The sequence below is a fragment of the Podarcis pityusensis genome (assembly GCF_964106645.2).
Source record: "Podarcis pityusensis genome assembly, chromosome: 9".
Classification (NCBI taxonomy): Eukaryota; Metazoa; Chordata; class Lepidosauria; order Squamata; family Lacertidae; genus Podarcis; species Podarcis pityusensis.
The window spans coordinates 62,867,250-62,894,726 of record NC_138034.1 but is presented as its reverse complement, the minus strand read 5'-3'; the positions used below and the strand labels follow the sequence as shown (position 1 = coordinate 62,894,726).

The following is a 27,477-nucleotide window of genomic DNA, read 5'->3' as shown; positions in this document are numbered from 1 at the left end:
CTCCGTGTGTGTTTATATGTAAATAAAGTAGATTAGCCAAAATGTTGAGTTGCTGCGGTCTGTCATGGGCATGATGCACAAACTCTGCTAATCCCTAAGTGTGTCGGTGTCGGTTGGCATCGGTTGCTGTGATGTTCAGGCTGAAGAAAGCTTATGAAGCTCCCGAATGATCAACCAGGAGGGAGGGAACATGTCAGTCGGGCATGTGTCTCTGCCAGAGTCCTACTCGAGTGTAGGCTGAACTCCTGACACTTAGATGGCTTCAAGAGCAGAGCAAACAATTTCATGGAGGATAAGTCTACCAGTGGCTACTAGCCACAATAGCTATTCTCAGCCTTCGCTGTTGGAGGAAGTATGCCTCTGTGAACACCAGTTTTGGGGAATTGCAAGTAGGGAGAGCACTGTTGCAGTCACGTCCTGCTTGTGGACTTCCCATGGGCTGCTGTGAAAACAGTGTACTGGAGTATTGCTCAGTTGGTAGAGCATGAGACTCTTAAGTTCAGGGTCGTAGATTGGGCAAAAGATTCCTGCATTGCAGCCGGTTGGACTAAATGATCCTTGTAGTCCCTTCCCACTATATGATTCTATGATATTCTAATCTATGACTTGATGGGCTTTGGTCTGATCCAGGAGGACTCTGCTTATGTTCTTCGTTCCATAAATTAACAATAATTGACACTTGCTCAATTTGGGATGAGAAAAACAGCACTTCTGTTCTTGATAGCAACCACTCCTGGGATCTAATAAGCTCATCTGCCCATTTAAGTAGGGTTACCAGTGCTAATGAACTCTTTGAAACGCTCCTAGTCACTTTCGTTTATTGGATTAGCCTTGGTTGCTGTTGCTTGGATCATATGCCAATTAAAAATGAAAGTTGTGAGGAGGGGGCAGACAAACCTAGAAAGACGTGCCGTTTGGGAGCACGCTCCGCCGAGGTGGTATAAGACGGCCTGCAGAGGTGCATCCATCCCTTAATTTGAAGAACGCGATTCAAGAACCCTGTGATTACTTACAAGGGCAATTCGCTTTTACAAGAATCAAACTTGCCTTTGTAGTTGAAATTGAATACAGTTTGTTGAATAGCAATTTAGGATAAGGTGCAGTGTGTTGGCTAAACGTGGCATTGTTGGAAGTTCAGTGCTTGAAAGTGAGTGTTCCAAAATACTCCTTCCCCCTACCCCTTTCTACTATATATATATATTTTAAAAAGGCTGTTATTAGAACAACAGGAGTTTGGGATTAGAACGTGCCAGTTGGTTACACACAAAACGTCCAGAAACAAGTTTGTCTCATTCCCAGGTGAATCTGGGAAATAATAATTAAAAAAAGAAGTGGGTGTGTTTCATGAGGGGAAAGCTTGCCGTTTGCCCATTGTGAAATCGCTTTGGCATTAGTGAATCCACTTCTGAGAAAAGGTAATGCTCTAGTTCTGTGATCAGTGTGCAAGAGAGGAATGTGATGCAGCGCTCTGCTTGGCAGTGATTAACTGGAGTGTCGTGAAGAAGTGTTGTAAGAATTGATGTTGTGTATTCCCTGCATTCCCTTGGGATGCAGTCCTCATATTTCAAAAGCTATTGGCTAAGAGCAACAGGAGTAGCCAATGCGGTGCTCTCTAGATGCCTCTGGACTCCAACTCCCATCAGCCCCAGCCAGCTAACAGTCAGGGACGATTGGAATTGTAGTCCCAAGCAACATTCGAAATTAGCTGGGCGCCAGTCGCATTTCGCAACTGGCAGTTGGTCTTTTGCGGCTGGATGGAGATGTCTCTGGGAGCCCGCTTTTGGCACCTAGCATCTCCACCTACTTGGCTGCAGTCAGCTGGTTTGCTGGGCACCGTGGCAGCGAAAGGCGCCATCTTTTGCTGCCGCGCTACCCCGCAAAAGCACACACAATGCAAATGGAAGGAAAACATACCCAATTACATCTCACATGAACTGGAAACAACTGCAGCAGCGAAGACTATACTGTAGCACCTCTGGTTATGAACTTAATTCGTACCGGAGGTCTGTTCTTAACCTAAAACAGTTCTTAACCTGAAGCACCACTTTATCTAATGGGGCCTCCTGCTGCCGCCACGCCACCAGAGCATGATTTCTCTTTTCGTCTTGAGGTAAAGTTCTTAACCTGAGGTACTATTTCTGGGTTAGCGGAGTCTGTAACCTAAAGCATCTGTAACCTGAAGCATCTGTAACCCGAGGTACCACTGCAGATTGTAAAAATAATAATAATACCCGAAGTGTTTGTAACCTGAGGTACCACTGTATTTGCTGGATTGAATTCTGTTCTGGACATGGGATGAATAAGGAAACGTTGGCAATTTCTGCTCCCATTTCTGTTTCCATCAGAATTTTCTGAGACCCCTGATATTCACCAACCTGGATGCCTTTAAAGGGGGATTAGACAAATTCCTGAAAGATAAGGCTATCAGTGGAAGCTAGTCATGATGACCGGGTGTCATTAACAATGTCAGAAGACAACACACATGGAATACTAGTTCCTGGAAACCAAGTTCTGTTGTGTTCTTGGGTCCCAGGTGCCTCTGGTTGGTGATTTTGAGAACAAGATGCTAGATGAGCCTTAGGTCTTATTCAGCAGGGTTCCCCTTAGCATTCCTATTTTTGGCACTCATGGAGACGGTTAACCCTTCCCCCCGCACACACTATAGTCCTGATCCTGCTCATCTAGCTAATGCTTAAAGAGTTTGAAAAGCGCTTATGCACATTTTAATGTCCTTTGCTACTTGGTTTCCCACCAGCATAATCTTCTTATCACTATATTCAGCCGACTCCCCAAGAACCACCTATTCGTTCTGACTTCCTTTTTCTAAAAAAATTAAAATAAAAAAAAATCACATTTTCATAATCACATTCATAAGAGAAAATGCATTCAGTAAATATATTGCATCATGTTTAGAAGATCCAGCAACACAGACTCCCCTTGTGTGATGCCTGACCCAGCGAAGGATAAAAGGAAGCTGGTTTTTCTGAATATTTCTGTTGAGTCGATTCTTCCATCCCATAATTATTTATATCATTTTATTCAGTACTATTAAGCCACATATTTTTCTCTGCCTTTGGTCTGTTGAGGACATTCTATTGGTTTCCCATGCACTGCTCTGCACCTGAAGTTTTACCTATTCCAAAATCATTACCAGATTGACTGCAAGGACAGCCAGTTATTTTATTATTAGTATTTTTGAAGAATTTCTTGGTTTACAAAAGTACATGCCTCGTCTCTTTTTTTCAGGTTGTGGGGGTCTTTTGTACAAATCAGTTACATTTGTTGTTAGACATTAGTGTTGAGTACAGTATAAGGTGTGATCTAAACCACTGAGCCTCTTGGGCTTGCCAATCAGAAGGTCAGCAGTTTGAATCCCTGCGACAAGGAGAGCTCCCATTGTTCGGTCCCTGCTCCTGCCCCCCTAGCAGTTCGAAAGCACGTCAAAGTGCAAGTAGATAAATAGGTACCGCTCTGGAGGGAAGGTAAACGGCATTTCCGTGCGCTGCTCTGGTTCGCCAGAAGTGGCTTAGTCATGCTGGCCACATGACCCGGAAGCTGTCTGTGGACAAACGCCGGCTCCTTGGCCTATAGAGCGAGATGAGCGCCGCAACCCCAGAGTCGTTCGAGACTGGACCAACGGTCAGGGGTACCTTTACCTTTTCCTTTACAGTGTAAGGTTGGGGGAGAAGAGGGGTGAGAAGGGTGGGGTCTTGAGGTTTATATTATTTTATATAGTGTACATGTGGGGTTTTCTGTCAGCGTCAACTGAGTAGAAGGACAACCAGTTATAATTTTATTTACTTAGAAATAAAACTGCATTCTTTAATTAAGCAGCAACCCCACCATTTGCAGAAAAAGTTTGGCCTTCATGCATCTCCAACAACCAACCAGTATTGTTAAGTACATTTTAGCTAATCTGTTTGCATTCTGACTTTCCTTGACTGACTTTCTCCTCTTCTGCATTTACTTCCAAGAGGTTCAGTACAGGCACAACACTCCAAAGCATAGCTTGGAGATCTAGCATGTGTCTTGTGTCTTCCTTCTATCTTCTACAATGCCATTGCCAGTACCAACCTTCATTTGCTTTAACTACTGTTCCTTGCATAATCATTAGTGGTTAAGGCTAACTAAAACTGTCTTTTCCCCCCTAGAGGGGTAGCTGTGTTAGCCTGTTGAAGTTTAAACAACAAAGTGTCTTGTGACTGCTTTAAGAGTAATAAATTCACCGTGGCATAAACATTTGTGGGCCGCAGTCTACTTTGCCAGCGCATGAAGTGTAATTCCGAATTGGCAGACATACACAGTATGTGGGATAAATATCAGTCTCGTGTAACGAGCATGCTTAACTCTAGTTAATGTGTGAAGGGGTTAAGACCATAGAGTAAGCAGTTCTGCCAGACTTAACTAGGTCACACCCCCTCACCTTGGGAGGAGAGGTTACCAAAGCCTTTGTTCATTCTCTTCCACCATGTGATTCTGATAAGAAAGTATGTATGGGTTTTTTCTTCCAAACTTAGACCGTATTTCTATAATTTGTGTTTCTATACAAATAATTAAGAAACTCTTACCTTTTTGAAACTGTTTTGCTGCCTGTCTTTTCTTGCTGCTGTATTGAAAAGCACATAAATCTGACCTTTGAAGAGTTTGCAAGTAAATATTTTTAACTGACCAAGCATGTTTTCTATTTTTCTTTGCTAAGGGAAGTAAGGGGAACTTTGGAAGGAATTTAGAAGGGAATATCTTAAAGGTCTATCAGCCTATATTTCCAAGCTTTACTTTCTTGCATGTTTTATGATTTGCTCTGCTGGGGCTCTCTCACCAAGAGAGTGTTTGTCCCAAACCTGGATCTAGGCATCCAGGGAATTCTTCTTTTATTCTTTTAAACCAATTACAATCAAACACTTAAAAAACCCAACAATATATACACATAGCTAAGAGTTTGTGTGGGAGGGAACATTGGGAGAAAAATGAAATGCAAAAAAAACAGACAGTGATGTAATAACATAAAAGCAAAATAATCACAATGACCAGTTAATGAGGCTGTGCTGGGGATAACACACACTTCCTGGCATTGGTAAGCTAGTTAATGCACAAGACAAGGGGAGAGTGTCTGTGCTTCTTCTCCTAGATCTCACTGTTGGATTTGATAATACCTACCATGGTATTAGGGACGCGGGTGGAATAGGGACGTGGGTGGCGCTGTGGGTTAAACCACAGAGCCTAGGACTTGCCGATCAGAAGGTCGGCGGTTCGAATCCCTGCGTTGGGGTGAGCTCCCGTCGTTCGGTCCCAGCTCCTGCCCACCTAGCAGTTCGAAAGCACCCCTAAGTGCAAGTAGATAGATAGGTACCGCTTACTAGCGGGAAGGTAAACGGCGTTTCCGTGTGCTGCGCTGGTGCAGGCTCGCCAGAGCAGCTTCGTCACGCTGGCCACGTGACCCGGAAGTGTCTCCGGACAGCGCTGGTCCCCGGCCTCTAGAGTGAGATGGGCGCACAACCCTAGAGTCGGACACGACTGGCTCGTACGGGCAGGGGTACCTTTCCCTTTACCTACCATGGTATCCTCCCAGATCAGGTTTGTGGGATGGGTATTCTGGGTACTATTTTGCAGTGGCTCCACTCCTATCTCCAGGGTTGGTTCCAGAGAGTGATATCTGGGGAATGCTCTTCAGCCCTTGGTCAGTTACGCTATAGGGTTTCAGGGCACAGTCCCCCCCTCCCCCTTGCTGTTTATCATCTGCATGAAGCCATTGGGAGCAGAGTTTGAAGAACGGTGTCATGAACACACTAAGGACACGTAACTCTACATCTCCATAAAATTCGAATCAGGTGTGGCTGCTCAGGAGCTGTATGGGTTGGATGAGGGTAATTAAACTGAGCTTTGAATCTTAGTACAATGGAGGTTACGTGGGTGAGTGGTTTTCAAGTCAGGGAAATTGCCTGTTTAGGATGAGGGTTGACTCTGAAGGAACATAGCTTGAGAGGTGCTCTTGGATACGTGTTTGACACTGGATGTAGTTTCATTGTCTAGGAGTGCCTTCTGACATCTTTGACTGGTGCCAACAGTTGTGTCCGTTCCTGGATTGGGATGCTTTAGTTGTGGCATTGGTCCAGGCATTGGTCACCTCCTCCAGATTGGATTATGGCAATGCGCTGCATGTGGAACATCTTTCAAGGTTGGTTTGGGTGCTGCAGGTATGGCAGAAGGCCAAAGCAAGGCCGTTGAAGGGGCTGCTCTTTCAGTGGTGTGTGACACTGTGCTGAATGAGCTGCCAGTATCGGAAACGTGTAGGGAAACATAGGAAGCTGCCTATTCAGATTATTGGCCCATATAGCCACAGCCTGTATGGGCAACATGACTGAAAACCTTTGTTTCTTTCAGTTGTGCTATATATATTTCCAACACTAGTTGGTTTATGATGATCCATTATTTTCCATGGTATTCCTCTTACCATTATATCATGTCGATTAACTTCTTATCATGGCTTTCTTATCATGCACAGAGGTTGGGTGGTGATCTGTCTAGATCTGTTTTAGAAGACATCTAAAGGCAGCCCTGTTTAGGGAAGTTTTTAATGACTGATGTTTTAATGTATTTTTAATCTTTGGTTGGAAGCCGCCCAGAGTGGCTGGGGAAACCCAGCCAGATGGGCGGGGTAGAAATAATATATGATGATGATGATGATGATGTCTGGGGTTCTTTAGCTGTGTTTGCTGCATTGCAAGGGGTTGGAGTAGATGATAATAATAATAATAATAATAATAATAACCGCCTCTTTCAGCGGGTCTGGGAATGCTTCCTCACAGAGGGAAGCATTTACCACCCCGCAGAGCCCATCGCCCAGCCCTTCCCGGCTTGCTTTTATTAGCCAGGATGGGCAGGGATCAAGGAGACAGGTGGTTGGTTTCACGCGTCCAAGCAGCCTGTCCACATCCTCAGAGGTAACTGATTGAAATTGATTCCATGCAACTTGACCAGACAGGGCTCTAGCACTCTCCCGCCCTGCCCCTGCTACCACGGTAGTGTCTACCTCCTTCCGAATATGAGCAACTTTATCTGCAAAAAACTTTGCAAAATCGAGCTTGGGATTTCTTTTCAACTCTTAAATTCTGTGGTTCTTTGGTTCCATTAAAAAAAAACAACACCACCTGCAACTTGTTTAATTTTCTTCCCCCATCCCTGATATATTATAGCCAAATTTGCCATGTGGGGCATCAAACGTTGTATGAGTTCACTTTTCTCAAATCTATTATCAAATGAAGCAAACACTGTCAGGGTAGTTTTATGGCAGAAATAAAGGGCTTTTAAGAAACAGCATCATTGTCAAACTGGTGGTTTTCATGTCTTCACCATTCTTTTCTCCAGTAATACATCTGCGGCATATAATTCTTGGCAGTACATGATGATGGGATTACAAGCAAGTATGAAATGGCTCTAGGCGTACAAGTGAACTCAAGCTATTAAAACATGAGCTTTCACTTCTGTTTAGTCACAAAGGTTCAGACTTTCAACCTGGAAATACCAGCACAGGAGGACAAAACCCACGACTCAAGTCGGATTTAATATGTGCCACCTGAAGCACTCTAGAGCCTATCTCACAAGTGCTTCTTGTTCATGGCTCCTTCCAGTTAGCCACAGCCTCTTCAATATATTTCATTGCATTCATGGCCCAGCAGTCATCAGATACTCTCAGAAGAATGAGTGCTCAGTCCTCAATAGGCAGTTCTGTAGTTTGTCCCTTAAGCTTTTACTCTAAAGGTGTTATGTACTTCTGGAAATTTTGGTGTTGATACCTCCCTGTTGTGTGTGGATGGTTCGGTTTTGACCACTTAAGGTCCACACTTGGAAAACTGAGTGTGCTTTCAGTATATAAGTTTGGCTTCAGAATACAGTGGAACCTCGGTTGTCGAAAATAATCCATTCCGGAAGACCATTTGACTTCTGAAACATTTGACAACCGGTGTGCAATTGCCGGTCGACAAAATCCATTGAAAAAATGGAGAAAAGCGCCTCGGAAGCTGTTTGATTTCCGAGACGTGTTCGAAAATGGAAACATTCACTTCTGGGTTGTCGCCGTTTGAAAGCCAAAATGTTCAACTTCTGAAGCGTTCGACAACCGAGGTTCCACTGTATAGTATTTGCTGCAGAATATCAGCATTTCTTTTTTCTTTTCTTTTTTAAAAGCAGGTTGCTATTCCTTATAGTTGAAAATACATGCTTGAAACGGTATTTACTGTGCCTGGTGCTAAATGAAGTGCTGAGTAACTTTTCCAAGGAGCAGAGATTCAGTATCCTGCATAGCTTCCTTGTCTGTCGTTGTGACTTCCAAAAGCAGAATGAATTGTGTGAAAGGAAGAACTCATTCAAATGTGTTGCATTTGCACAATTTATCCTGGCTGAAGGTTTTTAAATTCTTGTTGCAGAAGTTCTGGGGTTGGTTTTTGAGGCGATTCCTCTTTCCCCAGCATACACAGGTCTTGATAGCGGAGGAGCTGTTGAAACTTGAAAGCTGCTTTCTTGATAGCAGCTGGCTGGATACTTAATAAGTTCTTACCCATAAAATACCTCATTAGTAAATCACTGTCTTGGGCAATAAGATTTATAAAACAGGCGACACCAATTATGTTTAGGGATGGTTTGCAGAACAGCCCAGAGGGAATTGCTGGTCTATTTTCAGCTGTGCCGTAGCACCATCATTACAAGTGGCTAAGTGGTGCTACTGCAGCTTCTGAATCAGCAGAGATCAGGTGACACTAATAGCCAGTTGGGTCACGTTATCATTATCGTTATCATTATCATTATTATTAAAATTTCTATACTGCCCTTCATCCAGAGATCACAGGGTAGTTTACAATATGAAAACCTAAAAGTATAACAACCAACCAAAAACTTACAGTTTGAAAGGCCATAGATTTTTTTAATTAGCCAGACACCTTAAGATATATAATAAAAGCACCAGGCAGGCTTCCATGGGGAACGTACCCCAGAAGTGGGGAGCCACCACAGAAAAGGCCCATTCTCGTGTTGCCTCCCTCTGGACCTCTCACAGATGAGGCACACTAAGAAGGGCGTCAGATGATGATCGCAGGGTCTGGGTTGGTTCATATGGGAGGAGGAGGTCCATGAGGTCTTGCAGTCCTGAGGCTTAATAGGTCAAAACCAGTACTTTACATTAGGCCCGGAAACAAATTGGCAGCCAGTGCAGTTATATGTTCAAACCGTCTTGCCCTGGTGAGTGTACTGGCCCTACAGAAGCTCTGGATTTTGTCCTGACACTTCAGTCCAAGCAACTTGCTGTTGGTGAATTGCAGACAGACTGCATTAGGGGAGGGGTTGTAGCTCAGTGGCAAAGCCCCACATACTTCGCATGCAGAAGGTCACAGGTTCAATCCTCTGTGTCTCCAGGGAGAGCTGGGAAAGACCCTTGTCTGGAGAGTCAGTCAGCATAAGACAGTACCAAACATCTCCTTATTTTTCCCTGCCTGCCTCTGGGCTACTAGCCCTGATGTGTGAGAGAGGAAGATTTATACAAGCACAAGGAAAAAGGTAAATAAATGCCGCTTAGTGCATTTAATGTGAGAATAGAACCTATGGAACTGCCTTAGTCCCAATAAGACCTTTGGTCCGTCAAGTCTCAAACTGTCTACTCTGACTAGAAGCAACCCCTCTTCATATGCCCTTTGCATGCAAGATGTTTTCAGGAATCTAAATATTGTGTTTTGGAGGTAGGTTTGAATTGCCCTTGTTGTTGCCTTCAGAGCAAAATTCCTCCCGAATTCTATGCAAATAGTACGCATCAGAAAGACCTGAATGGAGTCCTGGCACATTCTTGAACAAGTGTCATCTTGTCTTGATTCCTCAGATAACATGCATGTGTCACTAGCTGAAGCCCTGGAGGTTCGGGGAGGACCACTGCATGAAGAAGAAATATGGGCTGTATTGAATCAAAGCGCGGAAAGCCTTCAGGAGTTGTTCCGGAAAGGTAAGGTCCTGACTTGTAACAGAAGCTTTGCAGGGAGTGGGGATTTTGTGGTTGACCTGTGCATAACTGGGGGTTGGGGTGTGTGTGTGTGTGTGTGTTGGAGAACACTGTCATGGATTCCTGTATAAGGGCAAAAATGGGAATACAGTGGTACCTCGGGTTAAGTACTTAATTTGTTCCGGAGGTCCGTTCTTAACCTGCAACTGTTCTTAACCTGAAGCACCGCTTTAGCTAATGGGGCCTCCTGCTGCCGCCGCGCCGCCGGAGCACGATTTCTGTTCTTATCCTGAAGCAAAGTTCTTAACCCGAGGTACTATTTCTGGGTTAGCGGAGTCTGTAACCTGAAGCGTATGTAACCTGAGGTACCACTGTAAATGTAGCCCAGTACATTGGAAGATATTTGGTTTATTAAATCACATCTGCAAAATTAAATCTCTGGTAAAATGACAAATAAGTGCCAGACATTAGTCATCCCAGGGCCTCTGTATTTTTTGGGGGGGCAAAACAGTGGGATGTTCTTGCTGGAGAATGGAATAGAATAATAGGGACCTGCAACAAAACACTGCAGGGCATTGTCCTAAGAAGTGTGCTTCCCTTTAGGGTGCTAGCCAGCCATGTCCTTCTTGACGCTACTCCATTCCATCACCACTCCCATTTTTCTTTTCCAGCTGTACTCGGATTTTTTGTAGCTAGTAAGGGTGCTCAGTCCTTAACGTGGTGTTGTTGGGTTTTTTTGGGGGGGGGGAGGCAGGCGGAGGAGTTGTGCCAATACCTCTTTTATGTCCTGTCATCCCCATCACCCAAGTTTCCTAGTTGCATGGCACTGCCTGCATTTTTCTTTTTCCTTATCTTCATGAGCCAAAGAGCTAGAGAGCAGATTTGATCGATATACAGTCGTACCTTGGAAGTCGAACGGAATCCGTTCCAGAAGTACATTCGACTTCCGAAAGCGTGGCTTCTGATTGGCTGCGTTGGAAGCTGCGGAAGCCCTGTTGGATGTTTGGCTTCCAAAAATAGTTCCCAAACTGGAACAGTCACTTCCGGGTTTGTGATGTTCAGGAGCCAAAACATTCGGTAACTAAGCTGTTTAGCTTCCAAGGTATGACTGTATCATCCAAAACCGGTTTGAAATCCATATCATGATGTTGATTTCATAATGTTTGACCTGGCAATAGATAGCAAATCATGGTGTGTGTGTGTGTGTGTGTGTGTGTGTGTGTGTGTTACACAAAATCACAATGTGGGGAAAACCATGAAGCCAGCCAATACCTTTACATAGTTCCATCCTTATATCAGACATTATGATGTATTGTGATGTTTAGCTGGTTATATATCCTGATGTTGAAAATCAGATTTCGCCTAGCCCTTCTAGAGACTTGCTTTTTGCTGTAATGAAAGATGAACGTTCTAGGAAGGGGTCTAGAAAATGGGTCAGGGGGAATGTTCCCATAGCCTACCAACAAGCTACGGGTCAGAGTGCATGGTGCTAGCACGAATGCTGCTGCAGCAATGTGGACCGTTGCGTCAGCCGCTTTTGATTTATCAGCATTAATGAAAAGTTGAGCTGGAGAAATGGCCGTTCTGTAAGTTCCCATCCCAAGCACTTGAAGCTCTGTGATGACACATTTGGCGCCGTGTCAAGGAGAAAAGCCTGGGGCAGTCTCTCCTCCTACTCCAAACTCCTTAATGCGAAAAAATGAGTCTCAAAGGTCACGTTTTATTGCCGTTCCAAAAAAGCAACGCCCACAAGAGCCCACCGCCCTCTCTGTGAGTGCATAGCCAAGGTACTTGGGGAAAACTTTATCTCAGTAAACCCAGTTGTGCACATCCTGTCGTCCTTTTCTCTCTCTGAAAAGTGGGGAATTAAAACCCGTTTTCTCTTCTGCCTTTGCTTGCTCTTTCTTCATTCGTTTAAAATGCTTTCATTCTCACTGCAGGCCAGTTCACTGTTGAAGGTGGTTCGCACCAGTGGAGATAGGGGACCATTGTACTTTGTCCTGCATTTATCCTAGGAGGAATATACATCTATATAGAGAGAGAGTAGAACTGTAGGGAGAGGAGGTAGCATAATAATAATAATCTGTAGCTGACTGCAATTCATATATCCATCATCACTGCAGTAATAGAAATAATAACCGTGCCTAGTATTCCCATAGCACTTAAGAATGTTCAAAGCCACACATTTTCCTGTAGTTCTGCTTATGGCAGCTCAGCAAAGCAGGTCAGTGTTATTGTCTTGATGTTAAGGTTGGTGTGATGGCCTGGGACTCGAACTCGGAGCGAGAGGAGTCTCAGTCCACACCGGATCCTTTGCCTCAGATGGCAGCTGAACGTAGTCTGGGGCCTGATTCTGAAGAGCCCCAGTCTGCCCAGGTTCCCCTGCAACAAACACCAGCTCCAGATGCGGGGATTACCTCGTTGCCTCCAGCTGGGCAATCACTTACAGCTGCTCCACTACCAGTTGGGTCAGGAGAGGCTGAGGCGGCCCCTGGGTCTAGTAACCCACCGACATCTCCCAAGCTGCAGAGACTGAGGTCTGAGAGAAGGAGAGACCTGAGTACTCGCAGGAGGGGTGCTCGCCTTCGGGCGAGACAGAGAGGTGAGTCGCCGGGGGATCAGGACCGGCCGTTACCCCAACAGAGATAAAAGGCTGCTGGACCCCATCCCAGGTTGCGGGAGCAACATTGCTGTTTGCCAGAACTTGCCTGTGATCCTGTGCCTGACCTTGCCTGGTTTCCTGCCTCGGGTCCTGCCTTGGCCCTGTTGCACTGACTCCTCACGGAACCCTTGGATTCGGGACCGGACCTGGACCGCGTTGCTCGGGTTACCCCTGGGACCAGCACAGTTAGGGTCTTCCTGACACTTTGGGAAGAGCCCTTACCAGTCTGGTGTCTTCCAGGTGTTTCGGACCACAACTCCCATCAGCCCCTGATGGGAGTTGTGGTCTGAAACACTTGGAAGTCTCTAAGCTGGTGAAGGCTGCTTTAGAATGCTTTCAGACCACTTCATTTGCATTATCTCAGGATAATCCTAGACAGGGATTATCCAAGACATCTCCTGCTAGGGAAGAGGGAATGGCTGAAGATCTACATGGGGAAGAAATGGAGAACAAAGATCTACACTGGGGACTAGGTTGAGAGGAGACCCAGCAGGGCCATGTATTTGCCAAGAGGCCGCTGTAGAGATGGCAACATTGGCCTCCAAGGAGCATGCCAGAGCTGTTGCTGCCCCTGTGGAACCTGCCACCTGAGGCAGTCGCTTCACCTTGTCTCATGGAAGGTGTAGCCCTGATCCTAGATGCTTGGAAGAAGTCCCTCACTCTTGTTTGATTGGAAGGTTTCTACCCCAGTTTTCCTTTAAAAAGGGGGCGGGGAGCTCAAGGCAACGTTGCAGCTAGCGCAGAATGCAATGGCTAGGCTGTTCTGTGAGATACCCTACCGTACCCACAGGGACGAGGGAGAAATTCGACTTGGTTTGTCGTTAAAGGCGAACCTGCCTAATTTGAGCATTCCAGAGCAATATGAGAACTGAAGCACAGCCATCCTTCAAAATATTCCAGATTTTGCAGTGCAGTTGTCCAGCCAAGTAATGTGTACAAAATTGAATATACTGGGGTAAAGCATGGTTAAGAATGCATATATTTGCGGAAATGACATATTAAAAATATTAGGCAAAAAATAAGTAAATCAGGAGAAATCCACACTAAAATATTTTCATGAGGACTTTTTCATGAACCTCTGTTTTCTTCCAGATTGATTGGCACTCCACCCTCAAATTTGCTTTTAGAGGGAATGGTGATGAACAGCTCTGTTCTGTGCCCTCTGAGAGCTCCTGTATTATTATTTTTACAATCTGCAGTGGTACCTCGGGTTACAGGCGCTTCAGGTTACAGACTCCGCTAACCCAGAAATAGTACCTCGGATTAAGAACTTTGCTGCAGGATGAGAAGAGAAATCATGCTCTGGCGGCGTGGCGGCAGCAGGAGGCCCCATTAGCTAAAGTGGTATCTCAGTTAAGAACAGTTTCAGGTTAAGAACGGACCTCCAGAACGAATTAAGTTCTTAACCCGAGGTACCACTCTATAAAGGAAGCCTGAATTGTAAACCAACCCTGTGCACCTTCACCCAAAAAGATCCCTCGTTTTCTTCTATGCGAGTAACTTCCAAGGACTAATCCTGTTCAGAAAGCCCCCTTACGCAGTCTGGGAATTGCCTGGGATTCATGAGATTTACTGTCCTTGAATTCTGTGGTGATCTCAAGCTTGATACTATCCTCACAAACACACAAATAAAGCCTTTTTATTGATTCGCTTGCACACTTCTGAATTGCACGCTTACTTTCGGATTCCTGCATTGTCTTCAGACCACTTTGAGGGAACTGCACAGACGATGTAGTAAGAGTACCCTGCCCTTTCATCTTCCATAAATAGGGGTTTTATTATTAAGTCGTAAAACCAAACCAAATGGGGACTGTTAAAGCACCGTGCAAATGTGCCTTTCATTGCACATGCTTTTCTTGAAAAGTGGGAAGGAATTGCAGGTCTTGTGCAATGTTTTTGGTATTGATTAGTCATTCTGGAGACTTTTTAACCACATCTAGTGCCAGCCCGCGGTCATATATCTTATTGACAATGTGAAATCAGGAAATGTTACAACCCATCCACTTCCCTCCCCTTCAGTCATCCCTTCAGCCATTTCTTAGCATGCTCTGTTGTTGTTTAGTAATTGATGAATGGTATTTTGCATTTTTCTCAAGGTGATTTACAAACACTCCATAAAAGAACAACTAAAAACACTGTTAAAAGCAGTTGCAAAGTACGCTTTAGAAACGGTACAAAATGAACAGCTCAAGGCAGAGAGACCTTTTCATCCTGCTGGAAAATCTTGCTGAAACAGAAATGTCTTCAGCTGTTCTCGGGAAGTACAGATAGTGGGTGCCTTTCATTTCTCAATGGGGATGTTTTTTCTGCAGAACAGAGGCAGCCACACTGAAAGCACACCTCTCCGGCACAGCACAGTGGCCTACTGGGTATAGAAGGGTGATCTTTCAGAAAACCTCCCTCTTGAGATGTAGAGTCCCTTATAAGTTAGTGCCACAAACCTTGAACTTGGCCCAGTAGCAGATTGGCAGCCTGTGCAAATCCTGAAAACCAGGTATTCCCATATTGGCCTGAATATAACCCTCACTTTTCCCCCAAATTCTGACCGTGAAAAGTTACAAAGTGCGGCTTAAATTCGCGACCTTACAAAAGTAGGCTTTTACAATATCGCTGCTGAAACAGACATGCAGTAAAACGGAACGGGTGTGAGTGCCTGCAGAATTTTACGAGAGCAGCTTATATTCAGGTATTGACTTTTCCCCCTTTTAATTTTAAAGGTGCGGCTTATATTCGGGCCAATACGGTATATACTGAAGAGGTAACAGGGCTTAGTGAGCTGGGAGAGTCTGTGGCAGAGAGAAGTCCAGAGGCAGAAGCAGAAACACTAGAGAAGGGAGGCCAAGAGGCAGAGATGAGTGAGGCTGGTGTAGAGGCATGGGTATCTCCCCATCCTGCTGCAAAAAGCTACCCCCTCCACCGAACCAGAAGAGGCATGAAGCGCGAGGAGCAAAGGCAGGCATGTAGGCAAAGTCTCCAATTGCTTGGGAAAACCCTGGAGAGAAGACATAGCTGGCTGTGTGGAGGCAGGGACGTTTAGTCTTGGCAAGTGCTTCATGGGGGCCAGACCTGAGTTGCTGTTCTCACTGGGCCTGACACTCCTGTGCAGATCCTCTTTTGCCAATAAAGAGTTAACACCAGCTTGCTTGGTGTGATTAACTGCTGGCTTCCTCTGGTGATTTAATAGATCCATAAGTGGGGTAGGGTTGAGATGGCAACTATTGGCTCTATCCGGTTATTGTGTCCAACTTTTGTACATGCAAGGTCATGCCTTCATTGATGCTGCTGTGTATTCTCCAACATGTTGACCTCATACTGGAGCTCATTTCCTCTTGGAGAAGCTCACACAGTTCCACTTTGACTTGGGGCCACTTTACACATCACAAAACTCTTGCATGGAAAGTAGATTGCTACATAGAACCATCACTTGCGCACCAGGTTCTGCTGCAATTAACACATGTGCTGCACATGGAGGGAAATAGATGCATGGCCATTTGTCATTACCTCCATGCTGTTTATGAGCATTTTCCTATAAGGAACTGTTCTGTGTGCAAGAAATTATTATTATTAATTATTATTAATTTATTATTTGTACCCCGCCCATCTGGCTGGGTTTCCCCAGCCACTCTGGGCCGCTTCCACAAAGACCAAAAATACACTAAGATGTCACACGTTAAAAACTTCCCTGAACAGGGCTGCCTTAAGATGTCTTCTGAATGTCAGGTAGTTGTTTATCTCTTTGACATCTGATGGGAGGGCGTTCCACAGGGCGGGCGCCACTACCAAGAAGGCCCTCTGCCTGGTTCCCTGTAGCTTTGCTTCTCGCAATGAGGGAACCGCCAGAAGGCCCTCGGTGCTGGACCTCAGTGTCCGGGCAGAACGATGGGGGTGCAGACACTCCTTCAGGTATACTGGACCGAGGCCGTTTAGGGCTTTAAAGGTCAACACCAACACTTTGAATTGTGCTCGGAAATGTACTGGGAGCCAATGTAGGTCTTTCAAGACTGGTGTTATGTGGTCTCGGCGACCGCCCCCAGTCACCAGTCTAGCTGTCGCATTCTGGATTAGTTGTAGTTTCTGGGTCACCTTCAAAGGTAGCCCCACATAGAGCGCATTGCAGTAGTCCAAGTGGGTGATAACTAGAGCATGCACCACTCTGGCAAGACAGTCCGCAGGCAGATAGGGTCTCAGCCTGCATACCAGGTGGAGCTGGTAGACAGCTGCCCTGGATATAGAATTGACCTGCGCCTCCATGGACAGCTGTGAGTCCAAAATGACTCCCAGGCTGCGCACCTGGTCCTTCAGGGGCACAGTTACCCCATTCAGGACCAGGGAGTCCTCCACACCAGCCCGCCCCCTGTCCCTTGTCTGAAGAAGCCCCAAGAGAGCATCTCACCACCCTAGGCTAAGACCCCCTGTTCCCAAGATTTCCAGCAGGTTTCATTAGAATACTATCATTATTTATTATATTTAATAATAATGAGGAGGAGGATGGAGATAATTCCTCAGATGTTTATGTGAGAGTGCCCTCGAGCTAGCAGAGCGCTTGCTTAATACCAGCTTCTAAGATCGAAGCGATAACAACAAAGTCACTTCTTGCTCTGGCTAGGATTCCCAGGCAACACTCCTAGACAATGGGATCACAGATACTCGGTGTATAACTATTAGAACATGGCTTCTAGCCCAGTATTGATGATGTACATCATGTTGTAGTAATCTTTCCATATTTTTTTCCCCCTGAGCCGAGGAACAGAATATTGTGAACTTGTTGCTCCTGACTTAGAAAGCAATCTTTAAAAGACTGTCCTAATGCATGGAAGATAGAGGGTGTGTGTGTGTGTGTGTGTGTGTGTGTGAATTGTGTGTTTGGTGTTTATGTAGCCCCAGCCACTTTTGGGTCAGGCCCCAGCCACTGCTGGAAGGTGGCCCCTGACTGCTTTCCACTAAGGCATGGGTAGGCAAACTAAGGCCCGGGGGCCAGATCCGGCCCAATCCCTTCTAAATCCGGCCCTCGGACGGTCCAGGAATCAGCATGTTTTTCATGAGTAGAATGTGTGCTTTTATTTAAAATGCATCTCTGGGTTATTTGTGGGGCATAGGAATTCATTCTCCCCCCCCAATATAGTCCAGCCCCCCACAAGGTCTGAGGGACAGTGGACCGGCCCCCTGCTGAAAAAGTTTGCTGACCCCTGCACTAAGGTAATCCAACCCTCAACCCCCTCCCCCCCCCCCGCTGTAAGAATGACATTTCTAAATTAATAGTCTTTGGTTTTTATAAGCAACAAAAGTAGATTAGGAGTTGTGGTCTCCTATGGTCAGGCATTGGATGTTGCTCAGCCTGGGCAGCTCAGTTGGTTAAGAGCATGAGGTTGCAGGTTTGATCCCCACATGGGACAGCTGCATATTCCTGCATTGCAGTGGGTAGACGATCCTCAGGGTCCTTTCCAACTCTATGATTCTACTCCTTATGTTGTCTTGATAATCTGGCCTCCATGATGTCATCTGTGAAAGGGAGCAATTAATGCACTGACTTACAGGATAGTTGTGTAGTTCAGTGCTTATCACGATGCAAAACCCAACAGCATTTGGGGTGACGTTGAAACTTGAAATTGAAGGGGAGCCAACCAAACATGCCTCCTTGCTTACATCAGTACAGTCATACCTCATGTTACGTTTGCTTCAGGTTGCGCGTTTTCAGGTTGCGTCCCGCAGCGACCTGGAAGTACCGGAAAGGGTTACTTCCGGGTTTCGCCGCTCGCACATGCGCAGACGCGCAAAATGATGTCAACGTGCATGCACAGAAGTGGTGAATCGCGACCCGCGCATGCTCAGACGCGGGTTGTGTTCTTCTCAGGTTGCGAACAGGCCTCCGGAACGGATCCTGTTCGCAACCAGAGGTACCACTGTACGTGGAGGGGACTAGATGACAGCTCAGTTTTAAACCACATTGCGCGCAGAGAGTTCAGGGTTCGATTCCAGCATTGTCAGCTAAAGGGTCTCTGGTGGAAGGATTCCTGCCAAAGACGTTATAAGACCACTGCCAGTCAAGAGCAAACAGTGCTAAGCTCAGTGAACCAGTGGTCTGACTCGATTCAAGGCAGCCTCTTACGTTCAAGAAACATTTATAAGAACGCCAGAATTGCTTTGCTTAATAAGATCAGAGGTTCATCAAGCTCAAAATGCTGTCTCCAGCAGTTTGCCAGCCACATGCGCCTAAAACCTCGTCAGCATTACGGACCTGTGGTTTGTCTCTTGCGCTTGGTAACGGGAGATGCAAGTGAGACCTGCAGCGAAGTGTTGCAGTATGGAGTGCTCCCCTTCTCTTTTCTTGGGATATATCATTCCGCACCTGGAATTCTGTTTTTAAACTCCTTGACAGTTGGTCAGCATTCTGTACCCATTGCACTTGGCTCTTTCCCCCCTAAAGCCTTTTTGTACGCAGACTTCCCCTGAAATCTTTGGATTTGTGCGTGGAAGGTACCTTTCCATCTACATAAGGAGTCTCACTTGGAGTTCACAGTTACTTGAATAGGATGCTGACTCTGAATGCAGAGGCTACAATTTTGGGCACTGATTGGCCTTGTCCTTTGTCAGCTCCAAAGTTATCTCAGCCGCTGATGACCGCAACATGAGAAATGTGGATTCTAAGAAGGCGCATCTGCAGGAGGCACATGAGGTCCCCTTGGCAGGGCTGCAAAGCAAGCCGTTTAACACAGTTTTCCATGCCCTAATTCATAGCATTAGTCTCTGAGCAGGGAAGGAGAGGCCAGCAATTTTTAACCTCCATTTCAACATCAAAATATATGCCAGGCTAATCTGCACAAAGATGCCTATCCCGGGCCAGTCCTATTATTCCACCTGTTTAATTACCTGCATTAGCACTTGTCATTCAGAGGGTGTGTGCTGTGCCTTGTAGTCTTCTGTTGCATGCAGACGCATGCTGCATCTTGTACGCTTATACTGCATGAGGTCAGAAATAACAGGTCTTTCCAGTGATGGTTCTTTTATGTGTTATGGGCATCGGTGTATGTAGAAGAGCAGGTCTTTCCTTTATTTTGTTCCTCTGAAAAGTCAGTTAGGTGTTGCCTCTTTAAACAGGATAGCTTACCAAAACTGCAGAAGGCAACACTTAATGGAGCCTTTCTGCCCTTATTACCGTTTATAGTGGCATTGTTGCTGTTTGATCTTAAGTTTTTAAGAGCGATTTTGCAGCTCCTTGTCTGCTCCTTTGGTCAAATGGTGCTGTTGTTGGAGAGTTGAGTGTGGGGTTTTCCCTTCCAAGCTAATAGCAGGTTGTGCTTCACTTGAGAACATTTCTGTGGCTGTCACGTTCCTTAAGTACCCTCCTGTTCCTCCAGCTAGGAAATGCCTGGAGTTATGAATGAGGCTTAAAAAAAAAAGAAAGATTTAATGCCTAGTATTCCAGAATTTTAATTTTGTGGGCATATAGGAGATTTGAAGAGGAATTGCCGTACATTTCCGTGTATAAGACTATGTTTTTTCCCTTAGAAATCAAGCTAAAAACATGGGGCCGTCTTCTACATAGGATGGACGTTTGATTGGTTGCTGTTGTGGCTGTTGGCTGCTATTGTGCGTGTCATTGGTTGCTGCGTCAATGGGTGGTGTTGATTGGCCAGCGTTGCATCAATTGGGCGGGCGACTGGCAGCTTCTGCCAGCAAGGGGACAGACAGGAGGCAGATTTTTTTGATGCGTGTGGGAGAGCAATTTTCGGCTCCCCCCCCCTTAAAAAAGTTCAACATCCTCGATAATTCCCCCACCTAAAAAAGCTGAACAACTCTGTGCAATCCTCCACAAAAAAGCTCAATAATTTTGTGCCATCTCCCCCCATTTTCTTAAATCTCACTCCCCCCAAATGGGGGTGTCTTATACATGGGGGTGTTTTATAGACAGAAAAGTACGGTGTGTGTCTACCTGAGCTATGGCGAACCTGGTAATTGTGACGAAATTTTGTCAGTCTTGACACGTCGGGAGATTCACTGAATCAGTAAATATTCACGGTGCCGCTTATACATTCATGCCACCGTGACAGGTGGATGGGAGGTGCCGACTCTTGTAAGGAAAGGGAGTGCTCTTGCCTTGTCCAGGACTCATATTGCGAAACAGGGAGGTTCTGTACAAACTGTCAAGTCCTCGTTAGGGAACGTAAGAATAATAAAGACAACTCAATCCATCCTTTACAATTATTGGGCTTACCTAGCAACATAAAACCTTTGAATATGTTCCAGTTGACCTCTTGTACTCACTACCAGTAACCCAGTAATTGCAAACTTGTGTAAGTGAGCGCATATGTATGTATAAGAAACCTAAATGAGTTGTAGCGATCATAGCATGGCGGTGGGAGCTTCCATATTTAAGTGGAAGGTTACAGTGCAGGGCTCCCTACTCCTGAAAATTAAAGAATTGGAGGACCTAGAAAGATAGTGCACCACCTTTGTATTTATTACTTTTCCCTCTTAGGAGCACCAGAAAGCATGCAAAATTACTCCCTCCTCCATTGTGTTTTTCACAACAACCCTATGAGGTGGGTTAGGTTTCATTGCTGAGTCAGGATTTGGATCTGGGTCTGTCCAGGACTTGTCTGACATTCTGACCACTATACCAGTGGTTCCCAACTGTCATCCCCACCCCCAAAGACCTGTTGAAAATTGCAAAGGGTCTTGGCAGAATTCCTTTTCTCCCTCTTGTAGCAATTACAATGCGCAGTGCTAAATGCTGCATGATTTTTAATTGCATCTTCGTTATGTTGTGCTTTTGGAGTACATAGTTGTTTTTGTTTCTACTATGTGTTTTTGTATTGTGACTTTATGTTGTAACCGCCCTGAGACCTGTGGGTATAGGGCAGCATACAAATTTAAGCAATGATAATAGTAATAATTCGGCGACCAGCCTTTCTTATGGTCCAGCTCTCACTTCCATACATCACTACTGGGAAAATCATAGCTTTAACTATACGGACCTTTGTTGGCAAGGTAATGTCTCTGCTTTTTAGTAACTGAGGTATGCTCAGTTACTGTTTAATTTGTTTTCATCTCACCCTTCTTCTAGAAATTTTAAAGAACCCTCACAACAAACCTGCGAGGTAGGTTAGGTTAGGCTGAGAGCGATTGACGCTAATTCACCCAGTTCACTTTTTCTTTGGGTTGGGGCTGGCTGAGAAGCTTAAGCAAGAGCATACTGTCTCACTGCTATGCTGTCATTGAGTTGACACAGAGAGAGGCAAAGGGAATGGCTTTGCACCAGTAGCATGATCAAAAAAATTCTGGCTTTTCTTGAATTGTGAAATGGTTGACTTTTCATGGCACATGCAAACAGATTGCAAGAAATCATCTGTTTTTTGTTTTGTGCCATTGCCTTGTTTGCCGGAATAATGAGGCTGCATTGCCTTCGTAAATATACGCTTTAAAAAAACCAAACAAACAAACTTAGTTGTCTTCTGGCACTGCTTATTAAAACTCACAAGGCTTCTGTGAACAGGCTGCATAGCTCTAGAATTAGCTCACCGATCTGGTAGCTAATTGCTGAAAATGACACACAACTGACCAAGGGCCATACAAAAACAAAAAAACAAAAATTCCAGTGGTCCTGGAAAGAAGATTAAAATTCCCTTTCGCTGGAAGAACTCCTGGATTTTGAGGGTGGGGAGAGCAGGGAGATTTAGCAGCAGCAAGACTTTGGAAAAGAGAGTCACTTGAGAGCAACTGTGCAGAGACACAAACAGGAGTGACTTTTTTGGGGGTGGGGGTGGGGAGGTATTTTAAAAAGCACAACTCAACTTAAAAATCACTTTATACATGGACACACTGCATCAAAGGACTTCTGAGTGGGAGGACCCAAATGGCAAACCGCTTTGTCTTCCTCCCTGCGGAGGATGCAACGGTACGAGGTATTTAGAAGGGGAACAACAGGAGGCTCTTGGGGCATATTATAAAGCAACTTCCTTTGTTTAATTGACATTTAGCTGAGTTAAGGAGTGCACAGCCCTGTCCGCAGTCTTCGACAAGGGACAGAGCAGTGGGTGGTTTTGCCTAGACGAGATCTGGGGCAAGACTCAGTCCAGGGCGAGAGGCCAGGCAGTGTAGGAGGCGAAAGAAGACCAGGCAAGCGTGCGAGAGGAGGACCCGGGAGCAAAGGCCATTGACATGGCTGTCTGCCAGCTATTCCTTTGTTAGGAATGCTTACTTGGCTGATGGGAGCCGATTGTTGGGACATGGTCTCCTGATATCCGCAGATCTCTCTTCAGGGCTTTAAAAGAGAGCCACCCCCACCATGAACTAAGGAGAAGAATAGGATGGTGACTTAACGGGTCGCCGAAAAGAGGAAATGTGTCATCTGGAAAGTGAGCACAGATTTGCCTAAACATTGTATACGTGAAGTTCTGTGAATAGAGATGGACATTCAGAAATAATTGCTGTGATTTAAATAGGAATATACAACGCGTCTCGCCTTAATCAGGAGCTCTGTGACCAGGTCTGCTATTTGGGTGATAACTGCTGGTGGGTAACCTCTAATGCCCTGCTCACTTGCTCCTACAGTTCTTTGACTTTAAACTAGACTAGGACTGAACAGTGTTTCCGTGCGCTGCTCTGGTTCGCCAGAAGCAGCTTGGTCATGCTGGCCACATGACCCGGAAGCTGTACGCCGGCTCCCTCGGCCAATAAAGCGAGATGAGCGCCGCAACCCCAGAGTCAGTCACGACTGGACCTAATGGTCAGGGATCCCTTTACCTTTACCTTAGGCCTGAACAGCCTTTCAAAGAGAGGTCCATCCCTGTAACAAATGACACATGGGACCACTTACGAAGGAGCAGGCGAAGAAAACATTACTTTGCATTTTTAAATTGGGCAGAAAGGCAGAGGGAGAGCGGAGGGTTAGTTGAAGGTCCCTTGAGGCTTCAGAGCCTCTCTTTGACTGCCCAGGATGGGTTAAAAAAAACCCAACAACACCATGCACAAATAAATAAAGCAATAAATCTAAGGGCTTGTTCACACTTACTTTTCCTCTGTGATTGCTGACCCTGGAATTTATCCCTTTCCTTGAGGAAGTGAGAAATCATACAACAATACCTAGGCTGCAGAGATGGGCTGCAAAGGTGGAATGTGTAGCTGCCACAGCAGGGGTACTAAATTAATTGTTTGTAAAAAGTGGCTTTCTGTGTTCGTAAAATCCTTAGCACAAAGCCAGCCAGGTCAGTAGCCAAGAAAGGTTTGTTGACCATTTTACCTACAGCCGCTTCCTGATTCATTTTGCAGGGGCTGGTGGAGGGCTGGTCCCAGTCAGAGCAGGGCACATTTAGAACCACAGCGAGAGAAATGCAGTTTGGTCCATGTGTTCTGGAGTATTATCGTCAGGTGTGCCCATAAGGGGCGTGAGAGAGACAAGAAGCCAAAGAAGGGTTGCATAGAAAGAGACAGGGCTGTTTCCATAGAGCAGGAATCTTAGCGTCTATCAATAAAGTGGTTGAGAATTGCATGTTTCAGTGCATCCCCATAGCTGAAGCGGAATGTGGTGCAGCTGTCTACATAAGCTGATGAGCACATGACACATTTGATTGATGCCACACATCAAAATCTTCCTGTATGTGAAAAAGTAGGATGCTATGTCTAATGGTTCTAGCCTAGTCTTCTCCCTGGTTAAGTTCACTTTCTGCTTTCAGGGAGGCCTGTACCACTTACTGTTTTCTGAATGTTGGAACTGTCTCTTTTGTGACTATCCATGCATTCTCTCTTAGAGTCTGTGAGTGAACAAGGGAGAAGGAGTTAGTTTTCATACTAGATTTTCTACCTCACATTTTATCAGTAATGTTCCTTTTGTGCTTGCTTCTCAAGAAATTTGGCAAGCGGTTGCATTTGTCTATGTGTTTGGCTGATTTCAGTTTGGCAAATTTAGCAGGCTACCCCAGAAGAAGAAGAAGAAAAACCCATCTTCTTATTTTCTTTTTGCCGTGGTTGGATTCAGATTAAAGTCTATTCTGCAGCTCCAGTTTGATCTTCAAGATGTTGCCTTCAAATATTTCTTTGCAAGCATTGGCCTTGTATACCTTTTTTTCTGGGCCAGTTTTCTGTGACCTCGTGCCCTTCAAATGTTTTTGGGCAGCAACCCTCATCAGCCCCAGCCAGTGTTGCAAATGGTCATGGAGTTGTAGTAAAAAAAAAAATCTCCATTGAAACCCTAGTTGTAAAGACCTTCACCCTATCATCGCAGTCCTATAGTACGTTTTGGGAAATTGCACACTCAAAATACAGCCGTGCCTTAGATCCTGAACTCTCTGGAACTCAGGACGTTTTGGCTCCTGAACGCTACAAACCCGGAAGTGATTGTTCTGGTTTGTTCTTTTGGAACCCGAATGTCTAACGGGGCTTCCACGGCTTTTGATTGGCTGCAGGAGCTTCCGTTCGACTTCCAAAGTATGACTGTACAGGGAAAAAAACATTAGTTCATCTGTTAAAGGTGATGTTGGATCCCACTGCACCAAGTATGGCATATGAAACCCCGTCCCTGTAGCTTCTATAGCCAGTTGTCACGTTGCTCTACAACCGCCCACCCTGCCTATTCCAGATCAACAATGGGGCCCCTCTAGACATCTTCTCTTATTGTACATTTATGATAAGTTGTGCTTTGGATGATGCTACTGGGGCGGTTATATGCTCATGTGCTCTTGTCACTGAGCTTAGCCCTTCTCAGTATCGGTTATTTCTGATGGAAGAATGATACTCCTAAATGTATTTTTTTTTCTACCGCATGCAATGATCCTCTTCCGAGTTACAAGTTTTGGGGAGCTATGTGTCAGAGCTGGCTCCAGGTCCCAGCTCACAGAGGACCAACGCTAGCCGGCAGTAATGTACAAAAGTCTTTATTGAAGTACAGTTTCCATTTTCAAGCCGCAGCGCCCCAGCTCTACGTCTAGGGGTTAGATCGGCGAAGCTCCATCTGAGTCTCCGCCCCCTGTACACCAGTTTAAGATTCTAGCCTTACTCCACCTCTTCCGTCTCTCCTTTCTCCTCTGGGTCCTGCTACCCCCCGGGGTCCCTTCCTTCCTGGATTCTTCTGACGCTGACGTTGACCCCCCTGACTCCTCCCCCTCTTTTCGGCGGGCTTTGGGACCTGGCTCCCTATCCGGGCTGCCAACTGCGCCGCCCTCCTGTACATTTGAACTTGGCGCGCGCGCCCAGCCTTCAACCTTCCTCTCGACCGTTTCCTCGCTCCCCGATGGAGGCGTGGCCAATCCTGACTCATGTCCTCCCACTGGCAGTGCGCCGCCTGATCCCGATGCCTGGGACTCCTCCCCCCTACTGCACTCTGGTGTGGACGCTGGTCCTGATTTCCAACTGCTGCTCTCTGAGTCCCCTCTGGCCCCTTCTTCCTGGGGTGTCCCCCTAGGCACCCCCCTTGCTCTGACCATGGGAGCCCCTTTCTGTGAATCTTCCGATTCGCTGGAAAGACTCAGAGACCTCGGACCGCTGTCATCGCTAACATTTCCTTCGGACTCCTCCCCCTCGCTCTCTATTTCCTCCCTTTCCTGTGCCTCTGCTCCTGAACCCCTGACATCCATCCCCCCCTCGAAGCCCCCCCTTCCCCCCTCCCCTCCTTCAGGTGTGGGTACTGGGTGCTCCGTCGTTGTGGGGGTGAGTGCCGGATACAGTTCGTCCCCCGTGGCGTGCATCCAGCCGGATAAGTCCGGCTCGTCCTCCGTGCTCTCGCCGACCTCAATTTCCTCTGCTTCCATCTCTTTGCCGCCGTGCTCGAACCCAAGGTCCTCCCCCAACACGTCCATGTCCGTCTCTCCCCCGGTCTCCTCCGGGGACGTTGCCTGCCAAGGACCCCCCAGCCACTTCCTGCGCCACTGCTCCTCTGGTCGATCGTCCCACCAATAGGAACGGTCTGAGGCAGACCCCGAGGGTGATCCCTCCGGGGAACGTGTTTCTAGTGCCGGTTCCTCGTCCGAGGTGAACCCCTGGAATGTGCTGGCTGAAAATGTGGGTGTGAAAAGCCAGTCGTCGAAATACTCGGCTGGCATGGGCCTGTGTGGGAAAAGGGCATGAAACTCGTCCTTGAGAAGAGGTTCGTCCAAGGCATAGTCTGGCACCCAACTGTTGGCGCTGGCCGGGGTACCTTCTCTGGCGAGAAGATATTCTACTCCCTCTTCCCCCCATCTCGAGTCTAAAATCTCTGTGACCTCGTTGACGGGTTCCCGCCTTGGCGACCCCCCCCCTTGTGGGCGTCTCCCTGAACGGGTCTGGTGCCGTGCCTGGCTCCTGAAATCTATGAGGTGCTTTGTAGGGCGTGAGCACTGATCTATGGAAAACTGGGTGCATTCTGGATCCCTCCGGCAGTGTCAACCGGAAGGCCACTGGATTGACCTGTGCCTCGACTTGGTAAGGTCCTAGCTGCTTATGCCCTAGCTTCTTCTTCGCTAACGATCTGGCCGGCACTGCCTGGGCTGCTAACCAAACCCAGTCTCCCACCTGTATGTCTTCCCCAACCCTTCTGTGCTTGTCAGCCTGCAGTTTGTATGCGTGCTTTGCTAGTTCTAACTGCCTCCGAAGCTGTTCGTGAACCTCCTGCAACTCTGATGCTAAGGCTTCCGCTGCCTGTGGCTCCCCCTCCCCCGCTCTCGCTAATCCCGGGAAGGTTCTGGGATGCCTCCCGTTGTTGGCGAAGAACGGCGTCACCCCCGTGGACACGTGCTTCGTGTTGTTGTAGGCGAACTCAGCGAGCGGCAGGTAGTCCACCCATGTTGCCGGCTGCTGATTTGCGTAGCATCGCAGGTACTGCTGCATGATGGCGTTGACTCGCTCCGCTTGTCCGTTCGTCTGCGGG

General features: G+C 46.5%; 1 protein-coding gene across 1 annotated transcript in view; it reads left to right on the top strand.

Annotated features, from left to right (window-relative positions):
* Positions 1 to 9,862: 9,862 nt before the first annotated feature.
* PTPN13 (protein tyrosine phosphatase non-receptor type 13) overlaps positions 9,863 to 27,477 on the top strand; it is a 121,065-nt gene continuing 103,450 nt past the window's right edge. The window contains exon 1 of the mRNA XM_081021316.1: positions 9,863 to 9,982. Coding sequence (XP_080877442.1) covers positions 9,868 to 9,982 — 115 coding nt within the window. The 5' untranslated portion in view covers positions 9,863 to 9,867. The remainder of the gene's footprint in view (positions 9,983 to 27,477) is intronic.